Source organism: Megascapheus bottae, chromosome 27, assembly GCF_031878675.1.
Source record: "Megascapheus bottae isolate mThoBot1 chromosome 27, mThoBot2.hap1, whole genome shotgun sequence".
Lineage (NCBI taxonomy): Eukaryota > Metazoa > Chordata > Mammalia > Rodentia > Geomyidae > Megascapheus > Megascapheus bottae.
Window position 1 is genome coordinate 11,674,204 of NC_143535.1, and position 22,329 is coordinate 11,696,532.

The 22,329-nt window shown below is 43.1% G+C and overlaps 1 protein-coding gene across 1 annotated transcript in view; it reads left to right on the plus strand.

The window, feature by feature from the left end:
• The first annotated feature begins 19,449 nt into the window (after positions 1–19,449).
• Positions 19,450–22,329, plus strand: part of Gucy1a2 (guanylate cyclase 1 soluble subunit alpha 2) — a 187,504-nt gene continuing 184,624 nt past the window's right edge. Inside the window, exon 1 of the mRNA XM_090319588.1 lies at positions 19,450–19,791. Coding sequence (XP_090175714.1) covers positions 19,477–19,791 — 315 coding nt within the window. The 5' untranslated portion in view covers positions 19,450–19,476. The remainder of the gene's footprint in view (positions 19,792–22,329) is intronic.

A 22,329-nucleotide genomic window follows, 5' to 3' on the forward strand; every position in this document is an offset into this window, starting at 1 on the left:
CTGAGCGCAGCAAGCATCAGGGCAAACTTCCCATATGTAAGGCTGAGCCAGCATGCTGAAATGGAGTGGATGGGACAGAAGTAGGTTGGAGTAGTTGGGTGAGGTCCACCAAGAAGGCTGATTAGAACCGGCAGCATCTTGGGGTCAGGAGCTTGGATTTTAACCTAACTACAGCGAGATACCAAAATGGGGCTTTAAGCAGAGGAGTTAGGATGATATATTTATGTATTACCGAGAGATTAGTTAGGGTGATCCTGAGTTAACAATTCCTTCCCTATCTAATTTGGCCAGACTTTTGCTGAGACCTTGACTCTAGATACTTTTACTAATGGAGAAAAATGGTTTCTTAGAATCAAAGAGATGTAGTCTGCAATACCATACCCATGATGTGTTTTACTGGAATCTATTTGGCTACATGATACTCTAGCTTTGGAGTCAGAACTGAGTGTACCTGGTGACTCTTCAAGGCCAAGTAGCTCATGGATCTTAGGCCTCTTGCATCTCTGTCTCTTCTTTACTTACGGAAATAATGATTAAATGGGCATCATAAGTGATGCTATACCAGGTGGTTTAGAAAGAGCAATTGGTGCATGCCCCATATGGAAGGTATTCTTACTGTTGGGTAAGAGAAATGTAAAGTTTTACTAACTATCCAATTACTGTTTAAAAGAAATAGGTTGCGGGGGTGTGGGGGGGGAGGGAAATGGGTACCAAGACATGTGAAAGGGTATCAATGCACGTGAATTAATGCACCTTCTATCTGGCAAATATCATGTAACCCTTTTACTAATTACAATAAAAAATGCAAAAAAAAGAAATAGGTTGGCAGTTTGGAGAAGGGTATTCAGATTGGCAAAGGATCTATTGGACAAATGATGCAAAAAATTTCTGCAAAAATGGGAATAATTTGCTATGATTGAAAAAAGAAGTGGAGGTGGTAGAGAAAGGAGGTTAACTGCCTGCAAAGGAGAGAGGCATCACATGTGCATGTGCATAACTGTTTTATGGCATGAAGATTTTTTTTTTTGTCATAGGGCTTGAACTCAGCCTGGGTGCTATCCCTGAGCTCTTCACCTCAAGGCTATCGCCCAGTCCTCACTTCCCATTTTCTAGAGGTTAATTGGAGATAAGAGTCTCAGGTCCTTTTGTGCCTGGGCTGGCTTTGAACGTTGGTCCTCACATCTCAGCCTCCTCAGTAGCTAGGATTACAGGTGTGAGCCACCGTGCGTGGTGAAGATCTTTTTAAGAAAGTTATTCTCATACATCTATGGGCATACAATTTTATCATGTGCAGAGCTTTCTACATTCTTTCTCAAGCTGAGTCTTGTTGGCTCAATATCTCTCCTCACCACATACACAGTTGTCACGGCTGTTATTTTAAGCTTTGATCTGCAGAAAGAGGGCAATAGTGAAACTTCCTGGGGTCAAATAGAAAGTCACACATCCATATGTCCAGGCCTCTTGGTCACTTTAGTGATTGTTTCTTTAAAGTCTGTTTTGAGTCTTTTATATAGTGATGATGTGGGAAAGAATCTATGTATCTCTTGAGAAGAAACAGGCTCATGCTTGTAATAGGAGCCATTCAGGAGGCTGAGAGCTAAGGAGCATGGTTTGAAGCCAACCTATGCAAGAAACTCTGTGAGACTCATATCTCTAGTTACCCACAAAACAAATCAGAAGCGGAGGTAAAGTGGTGGAGTTCCAGCCTTGAATGACAGGCCTGAGTTCAAGCCCCAGTACACACACACACACACACATACACACACACAAATTCCTGGCTGAGATGGTCTTAGTTGTTGGGGGCCTCCCCTCCCCCCATTAACCACAATTGATAGAACTTGAGATAGTCCCTCTAAATTCCTCTACAAGCGCTCTCTCTCCCCCCCTCTCTCTCTCCCTCTCTCAATCTGTTAAAAGAGTTAATAAATTCAGTGTCTTGAGCCCTCGGGCAAACAGGCTGTTAGGAGCAAAGTCCTATCAGTTTGACTCCATGCTCAAAAGCGTGGGAGCAAAATAAAAAGACTCTGTTGACAGTGTCGACCTTGGTGTGTTTAGTAGATCTTCAAAGTGGTATTGTGGCCTGGGATTAACCTTGACACTGAATCTAGCTCTTGTAATGCACAGCCTGGAGCTGGTACTGTCCAAAGATGCTCAAGGGCAGAGTTCCTTGTTGAGTGGGATTCTTGAATAAATGTGACCTAAATGGGACATTAATAAATGTTCTAATGGAAAAGCACTTGGATTCTGAATAGTTCTGTGTCCCTCCCTCAGGCCCACTCGTCACTAGTCAGTTTCCGTACAGTTGGTGCATTCCTGCGATGGTCCCAGGTGCTGGTAGGAGGAGATTCTGGAGAGAGAGGCAAGCGCAAAGACAGGCACACGGCCTGGCCTATAAGCTCATTGACATGCGCTGAGTGTTCTTGGCCAAGCAAGTTTCATTTGCTGCAGGAAAGTCGCCTGATGAGTGTGTCCTCTGCGTCTGTTCCCTTGTTGAGCTGTCACGTTTGCAAGGCTACAAGGATGGTGAGGTGTTTCTCTGTGTGCCAGATGGGCGTCGGTGATACAGTCTCCGCTGACTGCAGAAGCAACGAGTGTAGAAGGTTCTTAACGCTGCAGAAGCATCTCCTCATCACCGTGTACAATTAATTACATGCCACTGGCTTATTGTTGGCTAAAAATAACCACAGATTTGTCTTCATTTACATTTTAGAAGGCTTACTGTTTGCCCAGCCAAGCATCCACTTTATCTCATCGGAGTATGTGATGGAGAGAAATGTGGAGGTTACCTCCCCACGTCCGAGTGTGGAAACTTCCCACCAGGGACTCTGATATTTTAAGCAGGAATTCTTGATATAAAGGGGTTTTTCCCCTCTTTTAAATCAGTTATTAAGGATTTCTTTTATTCACCCTTTCTGTCAAATGGATCATGTTTTGAATGCTATTATCCATCAAACAGTCTATACACTTCACAATACTATTTCTTGTTCAACTGATGATACTAACCACAAATGATACTAACAACAATTCTGCTTTAATTAGTCGATAAAATTATAGGCAATAAAAATAGTTCTAGTCAAGTTTCTGGGGTTTTTTTTAGAGCCATAAATCATGCTTTCTTGTAGTTATTCATAGTGTTGGAAAAACAGCTCTACAAATTTTATTAATGTTTTATAGTCTAGTAGGAGTCTGGGCACATTTGAATCATCAATGTCTCAGTATATATTTATGCAATCTTATTAGTAATCATGATTATTTTTATTTGGATTTTTCTTGTATTATCATACCTAGTTCATAAGAATAATCCTTTCAGGTAGGTATTTTGTCTCTAATATAAAGAAACTAAGAGAATAAAATTGACTTTTTTCAATATCATATGTATTGAGTTTTCTGCCTCAAAAATCAGGCTTCATTTCTCCATTGTCCATGGAACCTGACCAACATTTCCACAGCTCGGAAGACCCTTCCTGTGTTTTGAAGTCAACATTTAAATCTTTGATCACACACTCTCAAATGTAAAGCTGTAGCACACCCTTCAGCTCCATGAAGTTTTTGCTCTTGTATGTCAGGAAATAGACTTGAACTCAGGGCCTCACCCTCTTCCTTGGTTATTTTAACTCATAGCTGCTGCTCTATCACTTGAGCCACATTTTGCTGGTTAATTGTGCATGGAACCTCTCAGACTTTTCTGCCTGGGCTGGCTTTGAACATTGATTCTTAGTTCTCAGCTTTCTGAGTGGCCACTAGCATGTAGGCCCTCAGTGGTTTAAAGGCATCCTATTATACATGCAAGTCATCAGCGAATTTCAAAGCACACGGACAAGCTTTTCTTCAGTCGTTGGAAATTGAACACCATTTTTTTTCTCTCCTCAGTCTCAGATTTGTATTCCATATCCCCCCCACCCCATAGAATGTTACCTGAAATTTTAGATTCAAACTTCTTAACAATAACACTGTATTTCTTTTTTCTTTTTTGGCCATTCCTGGCTTGAACTCAGGGCCTGAGCACTGTCCTTGGGCTTTCTCAAAGCTAGAGCTCTACCACTTGAGCCATAGCACTACTTCCAGCTTTTTCTATGTATGCGGTACTGAGGAATTACACTTGGGTCTTTGTGCATGCTAGGCAAGCATTCTACCACTAGATCAAACTCCCAGCCCCATTGTATTTTTTTTTTTTTGTGACAGAAGTGCCACTAACCTTTGTTGTTCAGTTCCTGTAGAATAGGATTGCTTGTAAACCTGAAAATTAGTTCTTGAAGCACTTGTGTGGTCCCAAGAGCTGTGAGAAACTTGAGTCAGCTGATAAGTATCAATCTAGCTGCCATTAAAAATGATGGTGTTATGCTTTTTTTTCCCCCTCTCTGGTTCTCACGTTATAAACAACGTTCCATTTAAGGTCTATTTAGTATATTTTGATGTTTATTTTTCCCCCTAGCACTTCAGTATTTCAAATTCCTCTTTCTCCACCAAGTTCAGTGCTAAAGTGCAGTCCAGGGTTATACAGCATTATACCCCTGAGATGGTATAATGACCTTTGTATGTTAAACTTCTTTCAGGAATTTATGTTATAGTGCTGTTGGCTGTGAGTTCACTTGGAAAGAATCAACAGTACATATTAAGTAAGAAGGTTTCTATAGGAATAGCCCCAAAGAAGCTTATACACTGATTCACTGAGGAAAAATACTGTAGTTCAAGACGCATATTAAACTTTTCCTACATTTTTTCCAGTAGCAATGGTTCATCATTTCAGTGCTCATGGTGGCTTTTTAGAAAACAGCAACTACAGATGATAAAGCCCAGCTATTCAACAATAATGTAAACAATTTTACTCTATCATAATAAATCTAAGTGTTCATATATTTCTTTGTACAAGCCACCATTAAAGTTGATGTTATATAACTAATTATGTACAATCTCTATGCACTGAATCAACTGGGTAATGCAGGAAAATGGAGGATCCCCCAAAAAGCCAGGAGGGAAAATGGAGATGAAAGAATCATGTAATTAATAGTTTAGTTTTTTTTTGGTCAGTACTGGGGCTTGAACTCAGGGCCTGGGGCACTGTCCCTAGCTTCTTTTGCTTAAGGCTAGCATTCTACCACTTGAGACATAGTGCCACCTTGGGCTTTTTCTGTGTACGTGGTACTGAGGAATTGAACCCAGGGCTTCATGAATGCTAGGCAAGCACTCTCCTACTAAGCCACATTCCAAGCCCAATCAATAGAGTTTTAAACAATGTGCCCCAGTAAAAGAAAAGGCCAGTGAGGAGAGAGATGTGGAGAAAGAGAAAGTAAGAAAGAGAAAGGACACAGAACTGAGGATTGGGGCATGGAGGGTGGGGGTGAAAGGGAGATTCATTACACGGTTGAGGATGGGTAGAAGTGTGAAAATTGTACCAACTTAGACAATGGTGAGAATAAACCTACAGATATATATGGACACATACAGGCACACACACAAGTACACACATACACATGGAGAAATGCATTAAACTGTTTTGTGTGTTTTGTTTTTAAAGAAACCCTTCTCTGATTCATTTGCTTATACAAATGATTGCCAATAATGTAAATAGGGATTAAATTTAGCAGTGCCAAACATAAGGGAATTTTATTATCCAGTGGAGAGTGAGTATTAGTGGCTGTGTAACTTGTTCTTTATGGAATATCTAGCTTGCTTTAAGAAATTCTATGCTGGGGAGATGGGAGAGAATGGTGGAAAGGGTGATAATCCTCAAGATGCCCTGAGACCTCTTTGTAAAATTGCTTAATGCAGAAAGGGGAAAAGGAATTCCACTGGATACAGTTGCATGCATCAAGCTGGACACCAAGTTTTTTAGTAAGTAGGCAACTTTCAAAGTTTGGATACCTTGTTATATCTTTTAAACTAACTTACTTGAAGGAGAAATGAAGACAAACTTCTTAGGTGAATATTTGCATAAATGACTGTGCAGTTGATTATGGAAATCGCATCCAGCTTACAAGGATTTGTGTATGGCATTTCAGAAACATAGTTTATTGACTCATCTGTACTTTCTCAAGTTTTCTCTTTCGCTACAGTCTTTTCAAGTTAAATCATTGTACACGAAAGGCATTTTTGGATTTTGTATCATGATACCATGATGTAGCAAAACAAGTACTTCCATTATGTTTATAATTCATCTTGATGCTTAAATTCACAAGTGTAAGTAATTTAATATATTAATGGAACATCTGATACAATGAAATTATTATATAGTTGCATCTCAGTAATTCTCATTTGGCTGTGAGTAATCATGATATTTGGAGTCAGATTATGGTTAACTAAATAAACTAGATGGAAATAAATATCTATTATGGGTTACACAGAACAGATCTTTCACACCAAAAAGACATTTCCAAATGGCAATTCCAAAAATGACACCACTTTTATACCAAGGCAGTCCAGAATGCATTTCCCTGCACAATTTTAAAATTAAAAGTAAAGAAGAAATCAAAGCAACATCCAGTTTCGTGTTTTAGCTGAATGTCACTCGATCAACATGAATCTTTGCCAAATGTTTTATTCAATTGCTTTGTAAACTGTCATTTGCTCCAGAATTATATTGGTTTTGGAGATGGTAGAACAGCATTGTTCTGTCCTTTTTAAGTGATTTGACTTTTCCTATCTGGTTTCCAAAGTTAGTTTTTGAGCTCCTTGGCTTTTGGTGTGCTGAAACCCAGCAGGGAAATTGCATGAAGATTTAACTCTCTTTAGTCCTGTATGAAATGATGTTGTGAAAAGTGCTTGTCCCAGAAACCCAAAGTATTTTATAACACATTCCACTATCTTCACTGTGAAATTAAGGAGTAGGAAGACACACTCATTACCTACCTCCACCCCCTTACCTGCTCCCTCAACGTTCTTACTTTTGGCCCAAGACTAACAAGAGATAGTCTTTTGTGCCTATAGTTTCAAAACCACAATGGAACAAGGAAAGCCTTTAGTCAGTTTCCTAGCCTACCACGAGGTGGGGCTCGCTTGTAAATAGACTATTTTTATATTCCATCAGAGCAGGAGGTTACCTAATTTTAACTCTTGCTCCTGCTCTTCTGAAGGGAGATGAGTCTGCAGCAATGGTTACCTTACAAACCTTAGAACTGAAGATATTTTAGTCTATAGCCATGTTCTCTGAATGAAGCTAATCCTGTCTGAAATACTTGTTTCCAAGCCGTTTTTAGAGGTTATCTAAATTGATCTATTCTAGTGGATAAATGCAGACACATATACATACACCTATACATAGTCTGTCTTGCCAAATACATTTTTAAGGTTTTCCATTATAATAAACACCTGGGGCTATTGTAGTGATTTTGTGCCTGGATGGAGAATATGATGGTATTTTAAAGGGATTTCTGAAATCCTTTTTTCTTTTTTTTTTTCTTCATGTTCATTTGTTTGTTTTTGGAAGCACTGGGGTTTAAATTCAGGGCTTTGTTCTTGGTTGGAAGGTACTCTACTACTTGTGACACACCTGCAGTCCTCTATCTATCCCCTTTTTTGGATAAAAAGCTCAGTGGAGATTTTTATATCTGTATTTTCTACCCAGCTCTCTCTTCTGCCTTGAATAGCCATATATCCAAATGTCTGTGAGACATTTTCGTCTGGCCCTCTATCAAATTCAATTACAAGAAGTAGACCTTATCTCTTCCCTAAACCATTTCCTCTTGCTGTGTTCTTTGTATCAGTTGATTGTCTCTGAAATTGAAAGATGGGGTCAATATTGAAGCTCACCCCTCTCTCACTTTCCATACTAAACAGTTACTGTAGGTAGCCAATTTAATTCCTGCATTTGTCTGATCTGTCCTCTCTAATACATAAGTATTTCGATCATCATTTCCTTGACTCACAAAATAAGATGGTGATACATAATTCTTGTAAGCCTCACGATACCAACTTCTCAGATAAAGAAATGGAAACACAGAAAGAGACCAGGACCTGGGCAGGGTTGCATAATGGGACAGTTGGGATGCAGACATGAGGCTTGGCTTTTTCTGCTACTTCATGTTTTTTCTGGGTTACTCAAACAGGCTGCTGGTTTTCTGGACAAAATTCTTGGCTCCTCAAGCCCATCCCTCACAGAGTCAAGCGATCTTTCTAAGATGCAATATGGCTTTTTTCAAGCTAGCAAGGCATTTGGGGATCTCGGATCTGTCTTCATCTTCTTGCCATATTCTACTGAGCTGCATGCAGCTTAAATGCCATGCACAAAGCATCTCCTAGGTTGTCATTTTAACTCTATGGCTAGATCTTTGGTGAAGAAAAGAGTCTATATTTTCTATTCTGTCTCTTTGCAATATCTAGTCTAGCACGTGGCTTGACACAAAATACTCAATATATTCTTTTGCATGGAGCGATGAATAATAAATGCATATTGACTTTATTATTTTTCTTAACAAGACCGGGAACCAGTTTTAATGTTTTCTGCATAAAGCTATTATCTCTAAGTCTTTAGACAATAATCAGATTAGGGACAGTTTCCACCAAAAAATGGGTTATACTCTTGATATATACTTTTGTTTTAATAAGAAATTATTTGACACACATACGCACACAAAATATCATGGAATTTACTAAAAAGAAAAATGCTCTTATTGCTCCCTGGAAAACATTTTCTCTTTTTGTCTTGTTCAGTATAAATAAGATGAAAATATCCCAGGGAGAAAATGTAAAAGACCCTTGTTCATGCAGTTTAAATTTCTCATAATTAACTAGTGATAGAGGTTTTTGTTGTTGGTAGTGGTCATGGGGCTTGAACTCTGGGCCTGAGTGCTGTCCCTGAGCTCTTTGGCTCAGGGCTACCACACTACCCCTTGAGCCCCAGCACCACTTCTGGTTTTCTGGTGGTTAATTGGAGATAAGAGTCTCATGGATGGGCCAGGAGTTTGGCTTAGTGGTAGAATGCTTGCCTAGCATGCACGAAGACCCAGGTTCGATTCCTCAGTACCACATGCATAGAAAAAACTGGAAGTGGTGCTGAGGCTCAAGTGGTAGAGCTCTACCCTTGAGAAAGTCCAAGGACAGAGCTCAGGCCCTGAGCTCAAGCCCAGGGCTGGCAAAAAAAAAGAAAAAAAAGAAAAAAAAAGTCTTATTTTAGTGCCCAGGCTGGCTTTGAACCTCGATCCTCAGATTTCAGCCTCCCTAGTAGCTAGGATTACAGGTGTGAGCTACTGGTGCCTGGCTTTGTTTCTTATTTATATAGCCATTCAAGCATGAGACAGCCAGTAATTTCTTTCAGATTGTCAATTTATCCAACAGTAGCATGTTTATTTTGTATCTCAGAAAATAAGGACCTAGAACTTGGGAAAAGATTGTTCTTTGTGAAAATAATTTTGGGCCTTGTTGGAATCTATTATCAGCTCATCTGTTCCCCATGCTATATGCCAATATATTTGAGTGACAAGCTAACTTTACCAATACTTATATTTACCTGATTCCCAAGTGGGTGAAGAACATTGTAAATGACTTCGCAAGCTGGCAGTATTTGAGTCATACAGTGACTCCCCTTTCATCTTCCTGGGTTGTGCACAAATTATATTATGTCTTTTTTATATAACAGAACTATTATATTTCTTTCTATGAATGGAAAACTACCCATAAAAAGCAAATTAAAAAAAGAGCAAAAGTGTTCACTTTTGAAACAAGGCAGCAAAACTTACTCAAATAATCAGGACTCAAGGACACTGAAAACTATAACCTCATCAGTCCAGACATAATTTTTTTTGGCTCATTACATAACCTTCTGTAAACACAAGTCCCCTGAACACCAAGAGAAATGAAGGAGGGATCAGATAAATTAGCAGAGATAAGCATTCGTATTGGATGGCTCTATGGTCATCTTGTTTTCCAAAATACTACTCATTAAAAGAATTGTCTTGACCTGATTGTGAGAATGTGGATGGAGCTCTTGGATTTATACTCCAAAGAAATTATTCGAAGCCTAGTGGGAAGTATTTTTAAGCAAACCTGCAAAGAGTGGTTATTGCCTTATAAAAATGGGTTCTGGGCGTGGGAAGTCTAGAGGAGAATTTCCTACCTTCAAAAAGCTTGTTGCACATCTCCAATGGGACGCATGCTCAGTGGTGCCGAGTCTGAGTCCACATTCCATTTGTTCAAGTGTTCATTAATGAATGCTGTTGGCCTGGCCTGCTCTTCGTGGAACTGTGCTTCTCTGGCGAGCTCTTAGTCATTGCGCCAGCACTGTTCCAGTCTGGCCCTTTCAGGGACTGCTGCTTCTTCACTGTTGGCTCTTCTTTGTTCTAGGATTGTATTTGTAGCTTACCCTGTAGTATGTCTGCCATCCCACCTAAATATCCAACTTGATACTTCTCAGTATTTTATTTCCCTCTTTCTCCATCCCCTCTGCCTGCCTGCCTGTCTGTCTCTGTCTATTTCCCATGGCCTACCAATGAAAAAATTATTATTGACAACCAACTTTTTTAATCTCACAAGGAGGAACATTCTCTTTCTAGTTGTCAAGAGCCAATGTAGGACACCCAACATTTTTCTTGATAGAAAATGGAAACATGTGAGACGGAATCTGAAGAACTCCTTGTGTTTGGTGTGAGTGAGGGCGGGACTAACCTGGTGTAGGGTTTGTCACAATAACTCAGACAGATGCATGACTGAAAACTTCTGAATATTTTTATTTATAGTAGAGCTTTCCTCTACTTATTTCTAGGCCCTAGTGGTGGGTTACCAGAACACCAGAAAGTAAAATCCCCAATAAGGGTGGCAGTATCTGAGAAAACCAGTCAAATGGCATTTTCTACCATAATGAGCCAGACTCCCTCCCCCTCCCCTTCTCCCCCTCCCCTTCTCCCCCTTCCCTTCTCCCCCTTCCCTTCTCCTCTTCCCCTTCTCCCCTTCCCTTTCTCCCCTTCCTCTACCCAGGAATAGTCTGTTGTAGAGACAGCCTATAATAGAACTACAAAATAGGCTTTTGTTCAGTACCAATAGCTCACCTGTGATGAACTATATGACACGGGGTTGTGGACAAAACCCTTCGTCTTCAGGTGCCATTGTTTCTCTATCAACACAGCAGCTGGAAGAATACTGAACCCAACCCTTGTTTTGCTTCCTCTTTCCAAACAGAATAGTTACAAGTTTTCAGAGTCAGTTTTTAACAAACTAGGTATATCCATGTGTGTGTGAGTGTGTATGTGAATATTATCATGAGATAATCTGTTAAACTACCATCCCTCGGCAAAATGATTATATGTTGGCGAGTACTTCATCTTTCTGATTGATTGAAATTTATGCCTGTGGAAGAATTAGCCATCATAGAAATGTGTGGCTGGATTTTCATGAATTACAGATAAATTTTCTATTCCTCCTTCTTATGGGAGAGATGTTTGTTTCTTGTTGTGATTTTAAAGTTTAGTTTATAAGCCACGAATGGTTGGGAACTTTCACAAACAGAGAATGTCGAATGACACACACGTGTGTGTTTCTTTATTTTACATTTGTAATACCTTGTGTATTTGCTCAGAGTTGGTATGCAAGAAGAAAGGTGTGCAAGAAGAAAGGCAGCATTTTTTTTTCCCCCTGAGGAGCATTTTGGAAGGGCCTCGCAAGCTGAGCTCCATTTCCCAAACTCTGCAGCGCAGATGGTGGGATGCAGCGATGTGAGCTCGAAGCTTCCCAGGGCAGGCACTGTACTTCCACCTTGGGGAAGGGAGCACAGTGATAACTTAGCATCTGTTGACAATATTCCAGGTCATATGGTGTTTTAACACAAGTTCCTGCTACAATAGCTCAGTCACTCTGTACATTTATGAAGCTGGGGTTTGGAAGTTGCTATGTTTCAAAGAGGGAAGAAAAAAGACCAGAAGCACAAGAGCAGGATGCAGAAATAGCCATGCCCAATCTGATTCAGGTTTATGAAGGGGAGTGTTGATGTTCAACTTAGGTAATGGGCAAAAATAACTCAGTGACAGTCAGTTAAAGAGAAGATGCTTTTTTTTTTTTTTTTATCAGTCTCAGTCTTACTTTCCAGTCCTACTCAGTTGTCAGGATTTCAGTTTTGGGCTTGGTGGTTTGAACCTTGAGTAATGTTAACAATAACAACAAAAAAAGCCTTGTGAAAAAAAAAAGCCTTGTGAAAAACCCGAGTCCATGAAATCTGAGAATTTTCTTTGAGAAATGCAAGAATTTTTGAGGAGATGGAGCTGAAATCTACCTCAATGTGTGCACAGGTAGAGACAGTTACTTTGGGGCTCTGGAGGAAAAGGACTAAAAATGATTTATTTTGGCCATTATTACTAAGGCCGCCATGCTTTCAGTTTCATGACTGCTGATGGAGAAATGGTTTAGGCTTAGGGTTTTCTTTTTCTTGTTTTGGTCAGCAGCTTGAATTCAGGGCCTAGCTATTACCTCTGTGCTTTTTTCTTTTTTCCCTCAAAACTAGTGCTCTACCATTTCCAGCCACAGCTCCACTTCCGGTTTTCTGGTGGTTAATTGGAGATAAGAAGCTCATGGACTTTGTTTTTGGCCCAGGTTGGCTGGTTTTGAACCTTGATCCTCAGATCTCAGCCTTCTTAGTAGCTAGGATTACAGGTGTGAGCCACCAGCATCTAGTTAGGATTTTGTTAACCCTGAGGTGTTTTCTAGGCTTGAACTGTTCATGGCTAATGTCGGCCATTTGATTATGGACCTTGAGATGTATTTCAGAAATTATTGTGACATGAAGATCAATTTTCATTTCTTACTTCTTTTGAACATAAATTTGTTTCAGTTATCTCTGGGGTACAACATCATTGAATCATTATCAGTAATGCTTTGTTAATGTCCTTTTATTTCATATCTGGTCACAAGAGCACATTTCATTCTTAGAGTTAGTATTTCTAAGTATGATAGTATTTACATAAAATGGGTTTTAAAATGGATTATTCTAGAATAATGAGGAAAATACAGATCACATATTTGCTACAAATTAAACCTATTTAGATAAATGTTTATTATCATTAGCGATGCACTATCAGGTCTGTAACTGATAAGTCTTACTTGTTATTGTTAGCTTCAAGCCTTGTAAACTGCAGACAAAAAGATATAATTCTTTTCTATAATATAATAAACAGACAGAAGAATTAGGTTATGAAAGCACAGGGAGATGGTAAGCATGTTACCAAATATGATTGATTTGAAATGTTTCCTTTTTATTTTTTTTTCTGCTTAATTCTGAGGACCTTGTTGTGGCAGTTTGAAATAAGGAGAAAATCTTAGATAGTTTAAGAAGGAATTTGCCAAGAAATAGAGTTCTCAGGAAGGATATGATGAGAAGGAAAAAGAAGAGGTAACCTTTATGATGTGCAAAAACATTGTGATTTTTTTAGGCACAAAATATTTCCAGAAATAAAATGTATAGCTCAACAAGTACAAATGTAAGAGGATAGTGAGGATGGAGGACTGCTTTTCCATTTCGAGACAAAAGCGCTAGAGAAATTAAGGAATTTGCTTTTGGCTAGCTTTATGGACAGATACTGTGAAATACCCATTTTACATGTAAATGCCCTACAGTATATGTGCTTTTTTTCATTACAATGCATTCCAGAAAGAAACCCAAATGGTTATTAGATGTAGTATTTATCGTGCAGAAATTACTCACCTTATGATTTTAATACTTGTTTTTTGCACAGATTTTTCTCCTTGCTTTTAGCTCAGTTAAAGACAAATTACAGGAGATAAGCAGGAAATACATTTCAACATAAAAGCTTGGCCTTAGCAATCGGGATTGGATTTACAACTCTCCTATCTGTGGGTGCTGTGACATTGAGGAAGATATTTACATCTTCAGGATTGTTAGAATTTCTGTATGTATGTAACTCAGAAAAATGCCCCTATTGGGGGCATTGTGAAGATTTTTTTTTTTTTTAGAATAAGACAATAAAAAAGTTTGAGTTAGGTGTCAGTGGCTCACACCTGTAGTCTTAACTACTCAGGAGGCTGAGATCAGTGGATTATGGTTTGAAGACAGCCTGAGCAGGAAACCCTGTAAGACTCTTACCTCCACTTAGCTACACAAAAAAGCTGGCAGTGGCATTGGGGCTCAATTGGTAGAATGCTTGCCTTGAGGAAAAGAAGCTCAGAGAACCAGAGATCAGGCTGGAGGATCAGCAAAAGATACATAGTAGGTTTGAAACTAATGCTAATTTCCTTTTCCTTAAGTAAACATAGAAGGTCAAAGCTTTGGAAGGGGACACAGGTGAAAATAAGAATTTGTAAACATAATAAAGGCTACTGTGGGCCATAAGCAAGCACTTATTTATGAAATACTATAGCTGTTAGACATCTAAGGTTAACACTGTCGCTTACAAAAACACCGGTAGGAAGGGTACAATATTTCAGTATAGCTTCATTTAGTATTAAAATGAAAATCCAGGTCTATAGAAGTGTACTAAAGATGGCTAATTTGCTGAGTCTGTAGCTAAGTAGGTTGAGAATTGTAGGGGGCTCTGGTACTGATCCTATTGCTTGATGTGTTGGTTTTTAGGGCCTCCTCTTCAGAGAAAGATAATGTCTGCCATGTGGGCTTCAATATGAAGCCACTTCACCAGAGAGCTGGGCTCTGCCAATGATACCAAAATATGTGGATTATTTGTCACTTTTTAAATCTGATACATTTGGTGGCATCAAAACAAGGGAACTCTCCTAGTCCAAGTGCATTTCTGATACAAATTTCTGATACTAAGTATAGATTGACCTGGATGTCTTTTCTTCATATCTTCTCCTTTTCTTTCTCTTGCGTTTTCCCCCCTCAAGCAAGTATTCTCCTTTAAGATGGTTTTATGAGGCACTATAACCCTCAGATGATCAATCACATCACTTTCCACGTGACCCTATGTTATTTTGCCCAGAGATGATGGTTCTTCTCATTATGGCATTATCCTTAGTGTTTCCTGTGGCTTAAAAGTATGGCGAGGATTGACTATACCTTCTGCACTTCATTGATCTTGGCCATTCACTGAGAAAGCGCATGTGACCACTTTTAAGAGAGGGGAATGGCACAAACCTCATGTTCATTTGAGAGAGGCATAGAGTCAACCCTGCAGGTGAAGTGTGTGTGTGTGTGTGTGTGTGTGAGAGAGAGAGAAGGGGGAGGGAGGGAGGGAGGGAGGGAGGGAGGGAGGGAGGGAGGGAGAGAGAGAGAGAGAGAGAGGGAGGAGAGAGAGAGAGAGAGAGAGAGAGAGAGAGAGAGAGAGAGAGAGAGAGAGAGAGAGAGAGAGAGGGAGGGAGGGAGGGAGGGAGGGAGGGATTGAGGAAAAGTTTGCCCTAGTTTAGCGTTCACCAGGTAACTGCAGAAAGCAAAGAAGTTTGCCCTTGTGAAGAACTCACCTGGTGAGCTGGCAAATTTATATAAATCTGTGGAAAGACTGGCAGAAAGAAAGATTTCCTTAGTCTTTTGATTTTAGGAAAGGAACTCTGCTGGGGCGTTGGAGGAGGAGGGGGAAGGAATGCTTAGGCAGATGTTGCAGGTTTTCTTGCTGGAGACTGAGATGGATGAAAAGAAATTAGGAAGGAGTTTGGAGCTCTGAATGCAAAGAATTTAGGGAATGAGGACTGATTGTAGTTTTTATCTGAATTTGACAGAGGTGATTTTTCTTTAGTTTTCTGGAAAGGATGAAAATGAGATTGAACGAGAGGCAGTATAGTGAGAGAAAAAACTTTTTTTTTTTTTTTTTGCCAGTCCTGGGCTTGAGCTCAGGGCCTGAGCACTGTCCTTGGACTTTCTCAAGGCTAGAGCTCTACCACTTGAGCCTCAGCACCACTTCCGGCTTTTTTCTATGTATATGGTACCAAGGAATCAAACCCGGGTCTTCATGCATGCTAGGCAAGCACTTTAACCACTAGGCCAAACTCCCAGCCCCGAGAAAAAACATTTTGTGTGAAGGTAGGACTCCACCATTCTGAGGGAGAAAGGACATAGGATTTTTCTCAGGGTGCATTTTCTAGTCCTTGATCAATCTGAGTGCATCATCACATACCCATAATTTCACTAATGTACCAACTAATATTTCTGAATTGTGCACAATTGTGGCTTTGTGGACTTCATGGAAACATGATACACAGAACAGGGGTAGATTGGTGAGAATGAATTTTATAGCTGTCTTTTCCTAAAACCAGAGCAGATTAATTTTTTTACTGCCCTATTCTTTGCTTAAGGTACTTGAATTGCATTTGTAGCTTAAGGGTGTTTTGTTTTTTAAAGTGTCCAATACTTATGCTTCTGTTTAAAAATGTTAACTCAAATATAGAATAGCACTCTTCCCAACGATAGAGAGCTTTATGAACCTTATTACTTAATGAAAATACTAAAGGAAACTCTTGAAAGCAAAGCAGATGATGTTCTGTCTATATTTAGGTCTTGTTTCTACTTTAAAAATTGGTGGGAATATCATGATGAAAGGCAGAGTAATTCATACAGAAAAGTTGGTCACTTGATCCAGTGTTAAGAATCTTTGATCTAAATGGTTCACACAATGTCAGAAATGTCCCATAAATTCAGAGATCTTTCGGGAAGTAAACTTTTCATTTAAACAGAAAGTCTCCCAGGCCTCTTGCTGTTAGAAACCACTGATACTTCACTTAGTAAGTTTGTATTGGAGACAGAGGTGGAGTGGACAGGACAGTTAAAAGGTCCATTTCTAAAGCTGGGTCCTGGTGGTTTATGCTTGCTACTCAGGAAGCTGATGCCTGAGGATTTTGGCTCAAAGCCAATCTAGGCAGGAAAGTTACTGCATTTTAGCTGCAATTAAGCACCAAAAAAGCTGGAAGTAGAGTTGTGGCTTAAATGGTAGAGCATTAACCTTGAGCAAAAAAGCTCAAGGACAGCACCTATGCTCTGAGTTCAAGCCTCAGGGTGAGCACGCATGCTCACATCTTCCAGTTCCAAGTTCAACATGAAATGTACATACTACTATCATCAAAGTACCTTTTTTATGTGTAGAGAGGACAGCAATGGTGAATTAAAACAATATGAAGGGCAGAGGTTAGTTGGTATCTTTTGTGGTAGCTCTAAAATTCCATGATTTAAAGAACTTGAAAATTATCTCATTATTTCTAAAGAAGAGAACTAGGAATTACAACCCAGTTTCGGTGGTTGATACTCAACACAGAATAGTACAGTTCCTCCAAAGTTGGAAGAAATGTAATCATCAAAAATATTACCCGTTGTGATTCAGAACAATGGGCGAGGGAAGGTTTTTAGCTGAACTGAGGGGAAAGGATGTAGTTTGTGAAAATAAATGCACAGGATTAATCGAAATGAGAAAAATCATTGATATATCATACAATCCAAGAACTAATGATAGTATTTTAAAGCTGTAGCCTGACGTCCTACGATAACATGAGAACATGTAGTCAGAAACTTCTTTGCAGGACAGTATATGTGTTATATATTTGTATACATTCTTATTCTCATTGCCTATTTAGGATCTGGGAATAAGCCATGCTTCTGCATCAATTTCATTGGATTTTTTTCCAAGCTTAAGAGGAAACATCAAATAATAATTATGCTGGGCTCATCATAAACAATCGCAAAGGTTTAGCATCAAAAGAAAATTGGTGGGGGGCTGGCAGTGCAAGACTTTATTTTTTTTTTGTTTTTAAATGCAAATAATCGCTTTTCCTGGATCAATTCTTTTTTGGGGGGAGGGAACCCCAAATTAAAAAAATTCTTGCCTTGGTAGTCTGGGAGAACTAAAACCAGCACCCAAACTTAGCTTTGTTTTCTATTTTTTCCTCTGTTCCTCCTCTTCCTCCTTGTCCCTCCTTCTCTTTTTTCCTCTTCTAGCTATACTTATAGCATATTATATAAAACGTAAGAGTCAAAATTTACCATGTCAAAAAGAATCTCTTGATTATACATGTTTAGAAGAGAAGCTGTTGGCACACTTGTAATCCCAGGAACTCAAGACCCTAGAAGAGTGGGGATATTTCCTGAGCTAGTCTGGGTAACACATCAAAGACCCCATATTAAAACCAACAAAAACCTTAAGATTCATACCAGTGACACCAATTGTCAGGGTCTTTAAGTTTGAAAGTCTGAGGATACAAAACCACCCTCAATTCTCGGTATTTTTTTTATGGGTTTGGTTCCAATTTCCAACTTCCACATCTTCAAATCACTCCTCATTGAAGGTCCACTCTTGCACAAGTCTTTGCACAGGCAGGGGCGTGTGTGTGTGGATGGGGAGGTGGGAAGGGAAGGCTGGAGTGGGTCTGCCCTCCCCTCCCCAGGCATCTCCCTGGGCAGCTCCCCACCTCTTGCCCTAAGGGCTGTTGGAAAGGCAGGGCTTTGCTGGCGCTGGGCTCCCTCCCGGGGGTCCCCCGGTGCCTGGCTCCAGGGTGAATGTGCTGCAGGGGTGGAGCCGGGAGGGTGGGGACAGGGTGGGTTCCCCGCCTCCCATCCAGCCCGCGGGTGCCAGGCGGAGCTGTCCAGCACTGGTGCCCGGCCGGGGGAGGTCGGCGCGCCCCACCGGGCTGAGCCACAGCCCCCGGGCTGTGCCCGCCGGAGCTGCCCCGGGGTGATGGTGGTCCCTCCCCACCCCGGGGGCCCCTGCCCTTCCCTTCCTAGCCGAGCCTCTGCTCTTGGGACGGCGAGGCCGGATGGACGGCGAGGCCTTTTCCCCTGAGCCCCCCCTGAACTTCCTAAATAAAGTCCCAGCCAGGCCGGGTGGGGGGGGGACACGAACCCGGGCCGGAGCCCCCTCCTTGGGTGGTGCCGGGCTTCCGGGGGCGGCTGCGGAGGAAGGGCGCCCCCCGCCCCGACCCCGCGCCCCTCTCCTCCCCGCCGTCGCCGGGGCGTGCGGGGTTGGGGGACCTCGCGTCTCCTCGGAGCCCCGGCGCCACGCGCTCCTCGTCGGGTGGCCAGGAGGGTGCGCCGGGGACAGCACCAAGTGTCCTCGTCGCTCCCCAAACGTGGCGACAGGGGAGGCAGAGACTCTCCGTGAGGGCGGTGGGGACACGTGATACGGGCGGGCGGTGGGAGGATAAAGGGAGGAGGAGGAGGACGACGAGGGGGAGGAGGAGGAAGGAGGCGGGTGCGGGGAAGGGGCGCGGGAGGCGCGCAGGCGGCTCAGGCAGCAGCCGGGCTCGGAGCGCACCGGGGTCGGGACGCAGCCCGCTCCCTCCGCCCATTCGTCGGTCCCCGCCGCCCGCGATCACACACACTCGCGGGGAGTGGGGGGGTGGGGAGCCCGGGCCACGCGATCGGCAGCCTCGGCGGAGGCGGCGCCCCCGGTGCAGCCGGGGCCCCAACTTCCCGCCATGAGCCGCTGGTGCGCGGGGCTCCGCGGCCCCGGGGACTCCCGCCCGGCCGTGCGCGCTCGCAGCGCCCCGCGGCCCCGTCTCGCCTAACGCCGGCCAGCGCCGCCGCCGATCCCGCCACCGCCACCGCCGCGGTCGCCCGCACCGCGTCCCCGCCGCCCGCCGCCGGCCGCCCGCCGCCGCGGCCCCGCCAGCACCATGTCTCGCAGGAAGATTTCATCCGAGTCTTTCAGCTCCCTGGGCTCCGACTACCTGGAGACCAGCCCGGAGGACGAGGGGGAGTGCCCCATGGCTAAGCTCTGCTGGAACGGCAGCCGGAGCCCCCCCGGACACCCCGGGCCCCGCACGGCCGCCGCCGCCGCCGCTGCCATCACCCCGGCTCCCGCTGCTGCTGTCACCGCCGCTGCTGCCGCCGCCGCCGCCGCCGCCGCCGGGGCCAGGAGGGCGCAGCGCCGCCGGCGGGTCAACCTGGACTCGCTGGGCGAGAGCATCAGCCGCCTGACGGCGCCCTCGGTGAGCCCGCCCGCCCGGAGGGGCCCCGCGCCGCCCCGCGCCCCGCCGCTGGGGTCCGCGAAGTTGGAGCGCGGCGCCCCTGGAGTGCGCGCCGGGCCCCGCCGCTGGGGGGCGGCTGAGGACTCCTGGAGGCCTCGGGGTGGGGAGCAGGGGTGGATGGGGGGGTGCGGGGACGTGTGTGTGTAGGGGTGGGGTGTGGGGGGGAAACACTGCGAAAAGATGGAGACCCCCCACACACTCTTTTCTGGGTCTCCAGATGCCAGAACCTGTACAGCGCGCAGTTTCACACCGGGTGCTCCTCCTCCAGTGCTCCTTCGCGCCACCTGTTTTCTTTCCTCTAAAACTTTCCCAGGCGCTGGGATCTAGAGTCGGAGGCCTGGATGTTTTTCACGTCTGGCCTCACCCCATCCCTGAACAGTACCCCCCCCCCCTTCTTCTCTCTCCACTCCCCACCCCCCGCCCCCCAGGGCCCGGGTGGGGGGATTTCCGGAAGTCCTTCCTCTCCCCTTTTCCCACACCCTTTTGCTCTTGGCCTGACCTTCTCTGACATCTGAATTCCACCGCCATCTGTGTCCTCTGCTGCTTCCCGGTTCTCAAGTCTTAAGGAAGCCACTGGCAGAGAGTTTGCTCAGAGTTTCCCTTCGGATGGGGAAGTCTGTAGTCTCTTCCCTGCGTCCCGGCTATTACTATTACTATTATTATTAGACGGGGGATTTACTGGCTCTGCCCTCTGCTCTGGGAAGCCTTGGCTCCTGGTTTTCAAAACCTCTTCCCCACTTCTTACACTCTTACCTTTTACTTCCCCTTTCTGTCCACCGCCAGAACTTTCTGCTGCTCGTCGTCTTCTTCTTTTTTTAAAATGCCTTTCTTATAGGAAGCTCTTCCCAGCTATGTGTCAAATGATTAAATGCTTTGCCAGACTTGTCCAAACTTGTGCTATGCTGGGGAGGTCTGGATCTGCAGTTCTGGGGGAGCAGGAGACACCCCTGGCTCTAAGCCCCCTCCTCCCACAGCCCTGCGGCCTGGTTCCTTTACAGGCGTTTACCTCTTGCAGGAGAGCCAGACCCCTGGGTCTATTCTCTGCCTGAGCTCTGTGAAGGAACCCGCTTGACGACAGACAGGATGAGAAGGAGATGATTCACTGTTAAATCTTTCTCCAGCTTTAGACCTTGGAAGCCAGGACTTGAACTCCTAACAGCCCTTTCCCTCTCCACTTCTGGGGCATTGAACTTTTTATAGTTCCCACCGTGAACCTGAACACTGTCTACTCTTTAAGTCTTGCTTTGGACAACTTGAGCATGGCAGGCAGTACCTGAGGAGTAGGATTCTGAGAGCCTGGGTCCTTGTACCTGGCAATAATATGTTACCCCTGGGACACTGAGGGGGAAATGACTTCCTCTTGGCAGTAAAATGACTCTAAAGTTCTTTCCTTACTCTTGGGTATTTTACTTTTTAATTTACTTTTCTTCCATAGTTGCTGTTGACAGTCTAGAAAGAGACCCCAGAATAGGCTAACTGTTCTGAGAATATTCCCCAGGCAGCAGGAATCCTGTGTTTCCTAATGTTTGAAATTTTTGAACATTATCTTTCCTAAGAAGAGTTTGGTTCACTGTGCAACTGTAGCAACATTTGTGCAATGAAGTGATTCTTGAGAATGTTCTTCAGCATGCAACAGATTCATTTTTTTTTTTAACACAGTGATATTACTAAGATGACGCTTAGGAGTTTTTGGAGGGGAGGCATCGATCTTTTTTGTAATTGTAGAGTTTTCTTTTTTGGTAGGAATGAGGAGTTGCAAATTCCTAAAAACGATTGCTAGTAGCTTTGTAATGGCAATTTAACCTGACATTTCAACATCTTCTGGCAGCAGGAAACAAAACCAGAGAGCCCAATGTTTACTACTAAAATGAGAAGGAGGAATCATCTTTGATAGTTTTTTTAAAAAATCAAATTTGAATCATGCTGCTAGGAAAAGCATGTGCCCAGGTAATGCTTCTCCGAGTGGGAATGGTGAAGCTTCACTATGGTGAGCGGTGTGGCAGGTCCATGTTGTCTCTGCTCTTTTGAAGCAGATCTGTTAGGAGGAAGCTGAAAACAGGACAGTGGAAAACAGCTTTCATCTCACAAGGCATGTATAGGGTGTACAGGAAATTTCGTTTTAGCTAAAGAAAGCAGAAAGAGGTTCCATTTGAAACCAGTCACCTAAGGCACTGACTGAGAAGGTGCTGCTTCAGAAACTTCCATTGGCTACATTCTTCTGCACTGCCAGGTTTCTAAACGTAAAGAGAAACACTCAGGGAGAGGAACTAAGTTCCAGGTATTCTTTCTTTAGAGCTGAGCTATTTTTTTTTCTAACTATCTAGAATAGCTATTTTTTTTTAAACTGCCTAGGATAGCATTTTTCAGTGGGAGTTTCTAGCTGTTCTGAGTATTGTGAGTCTTCTTCCAGCTCTTCACAGTATCCTTTAGATAAGACTTGCTCAGTGTGCCCCCATTCACACTGTGATCTTACCATGGAATGTCTTGATCACTGAGGAT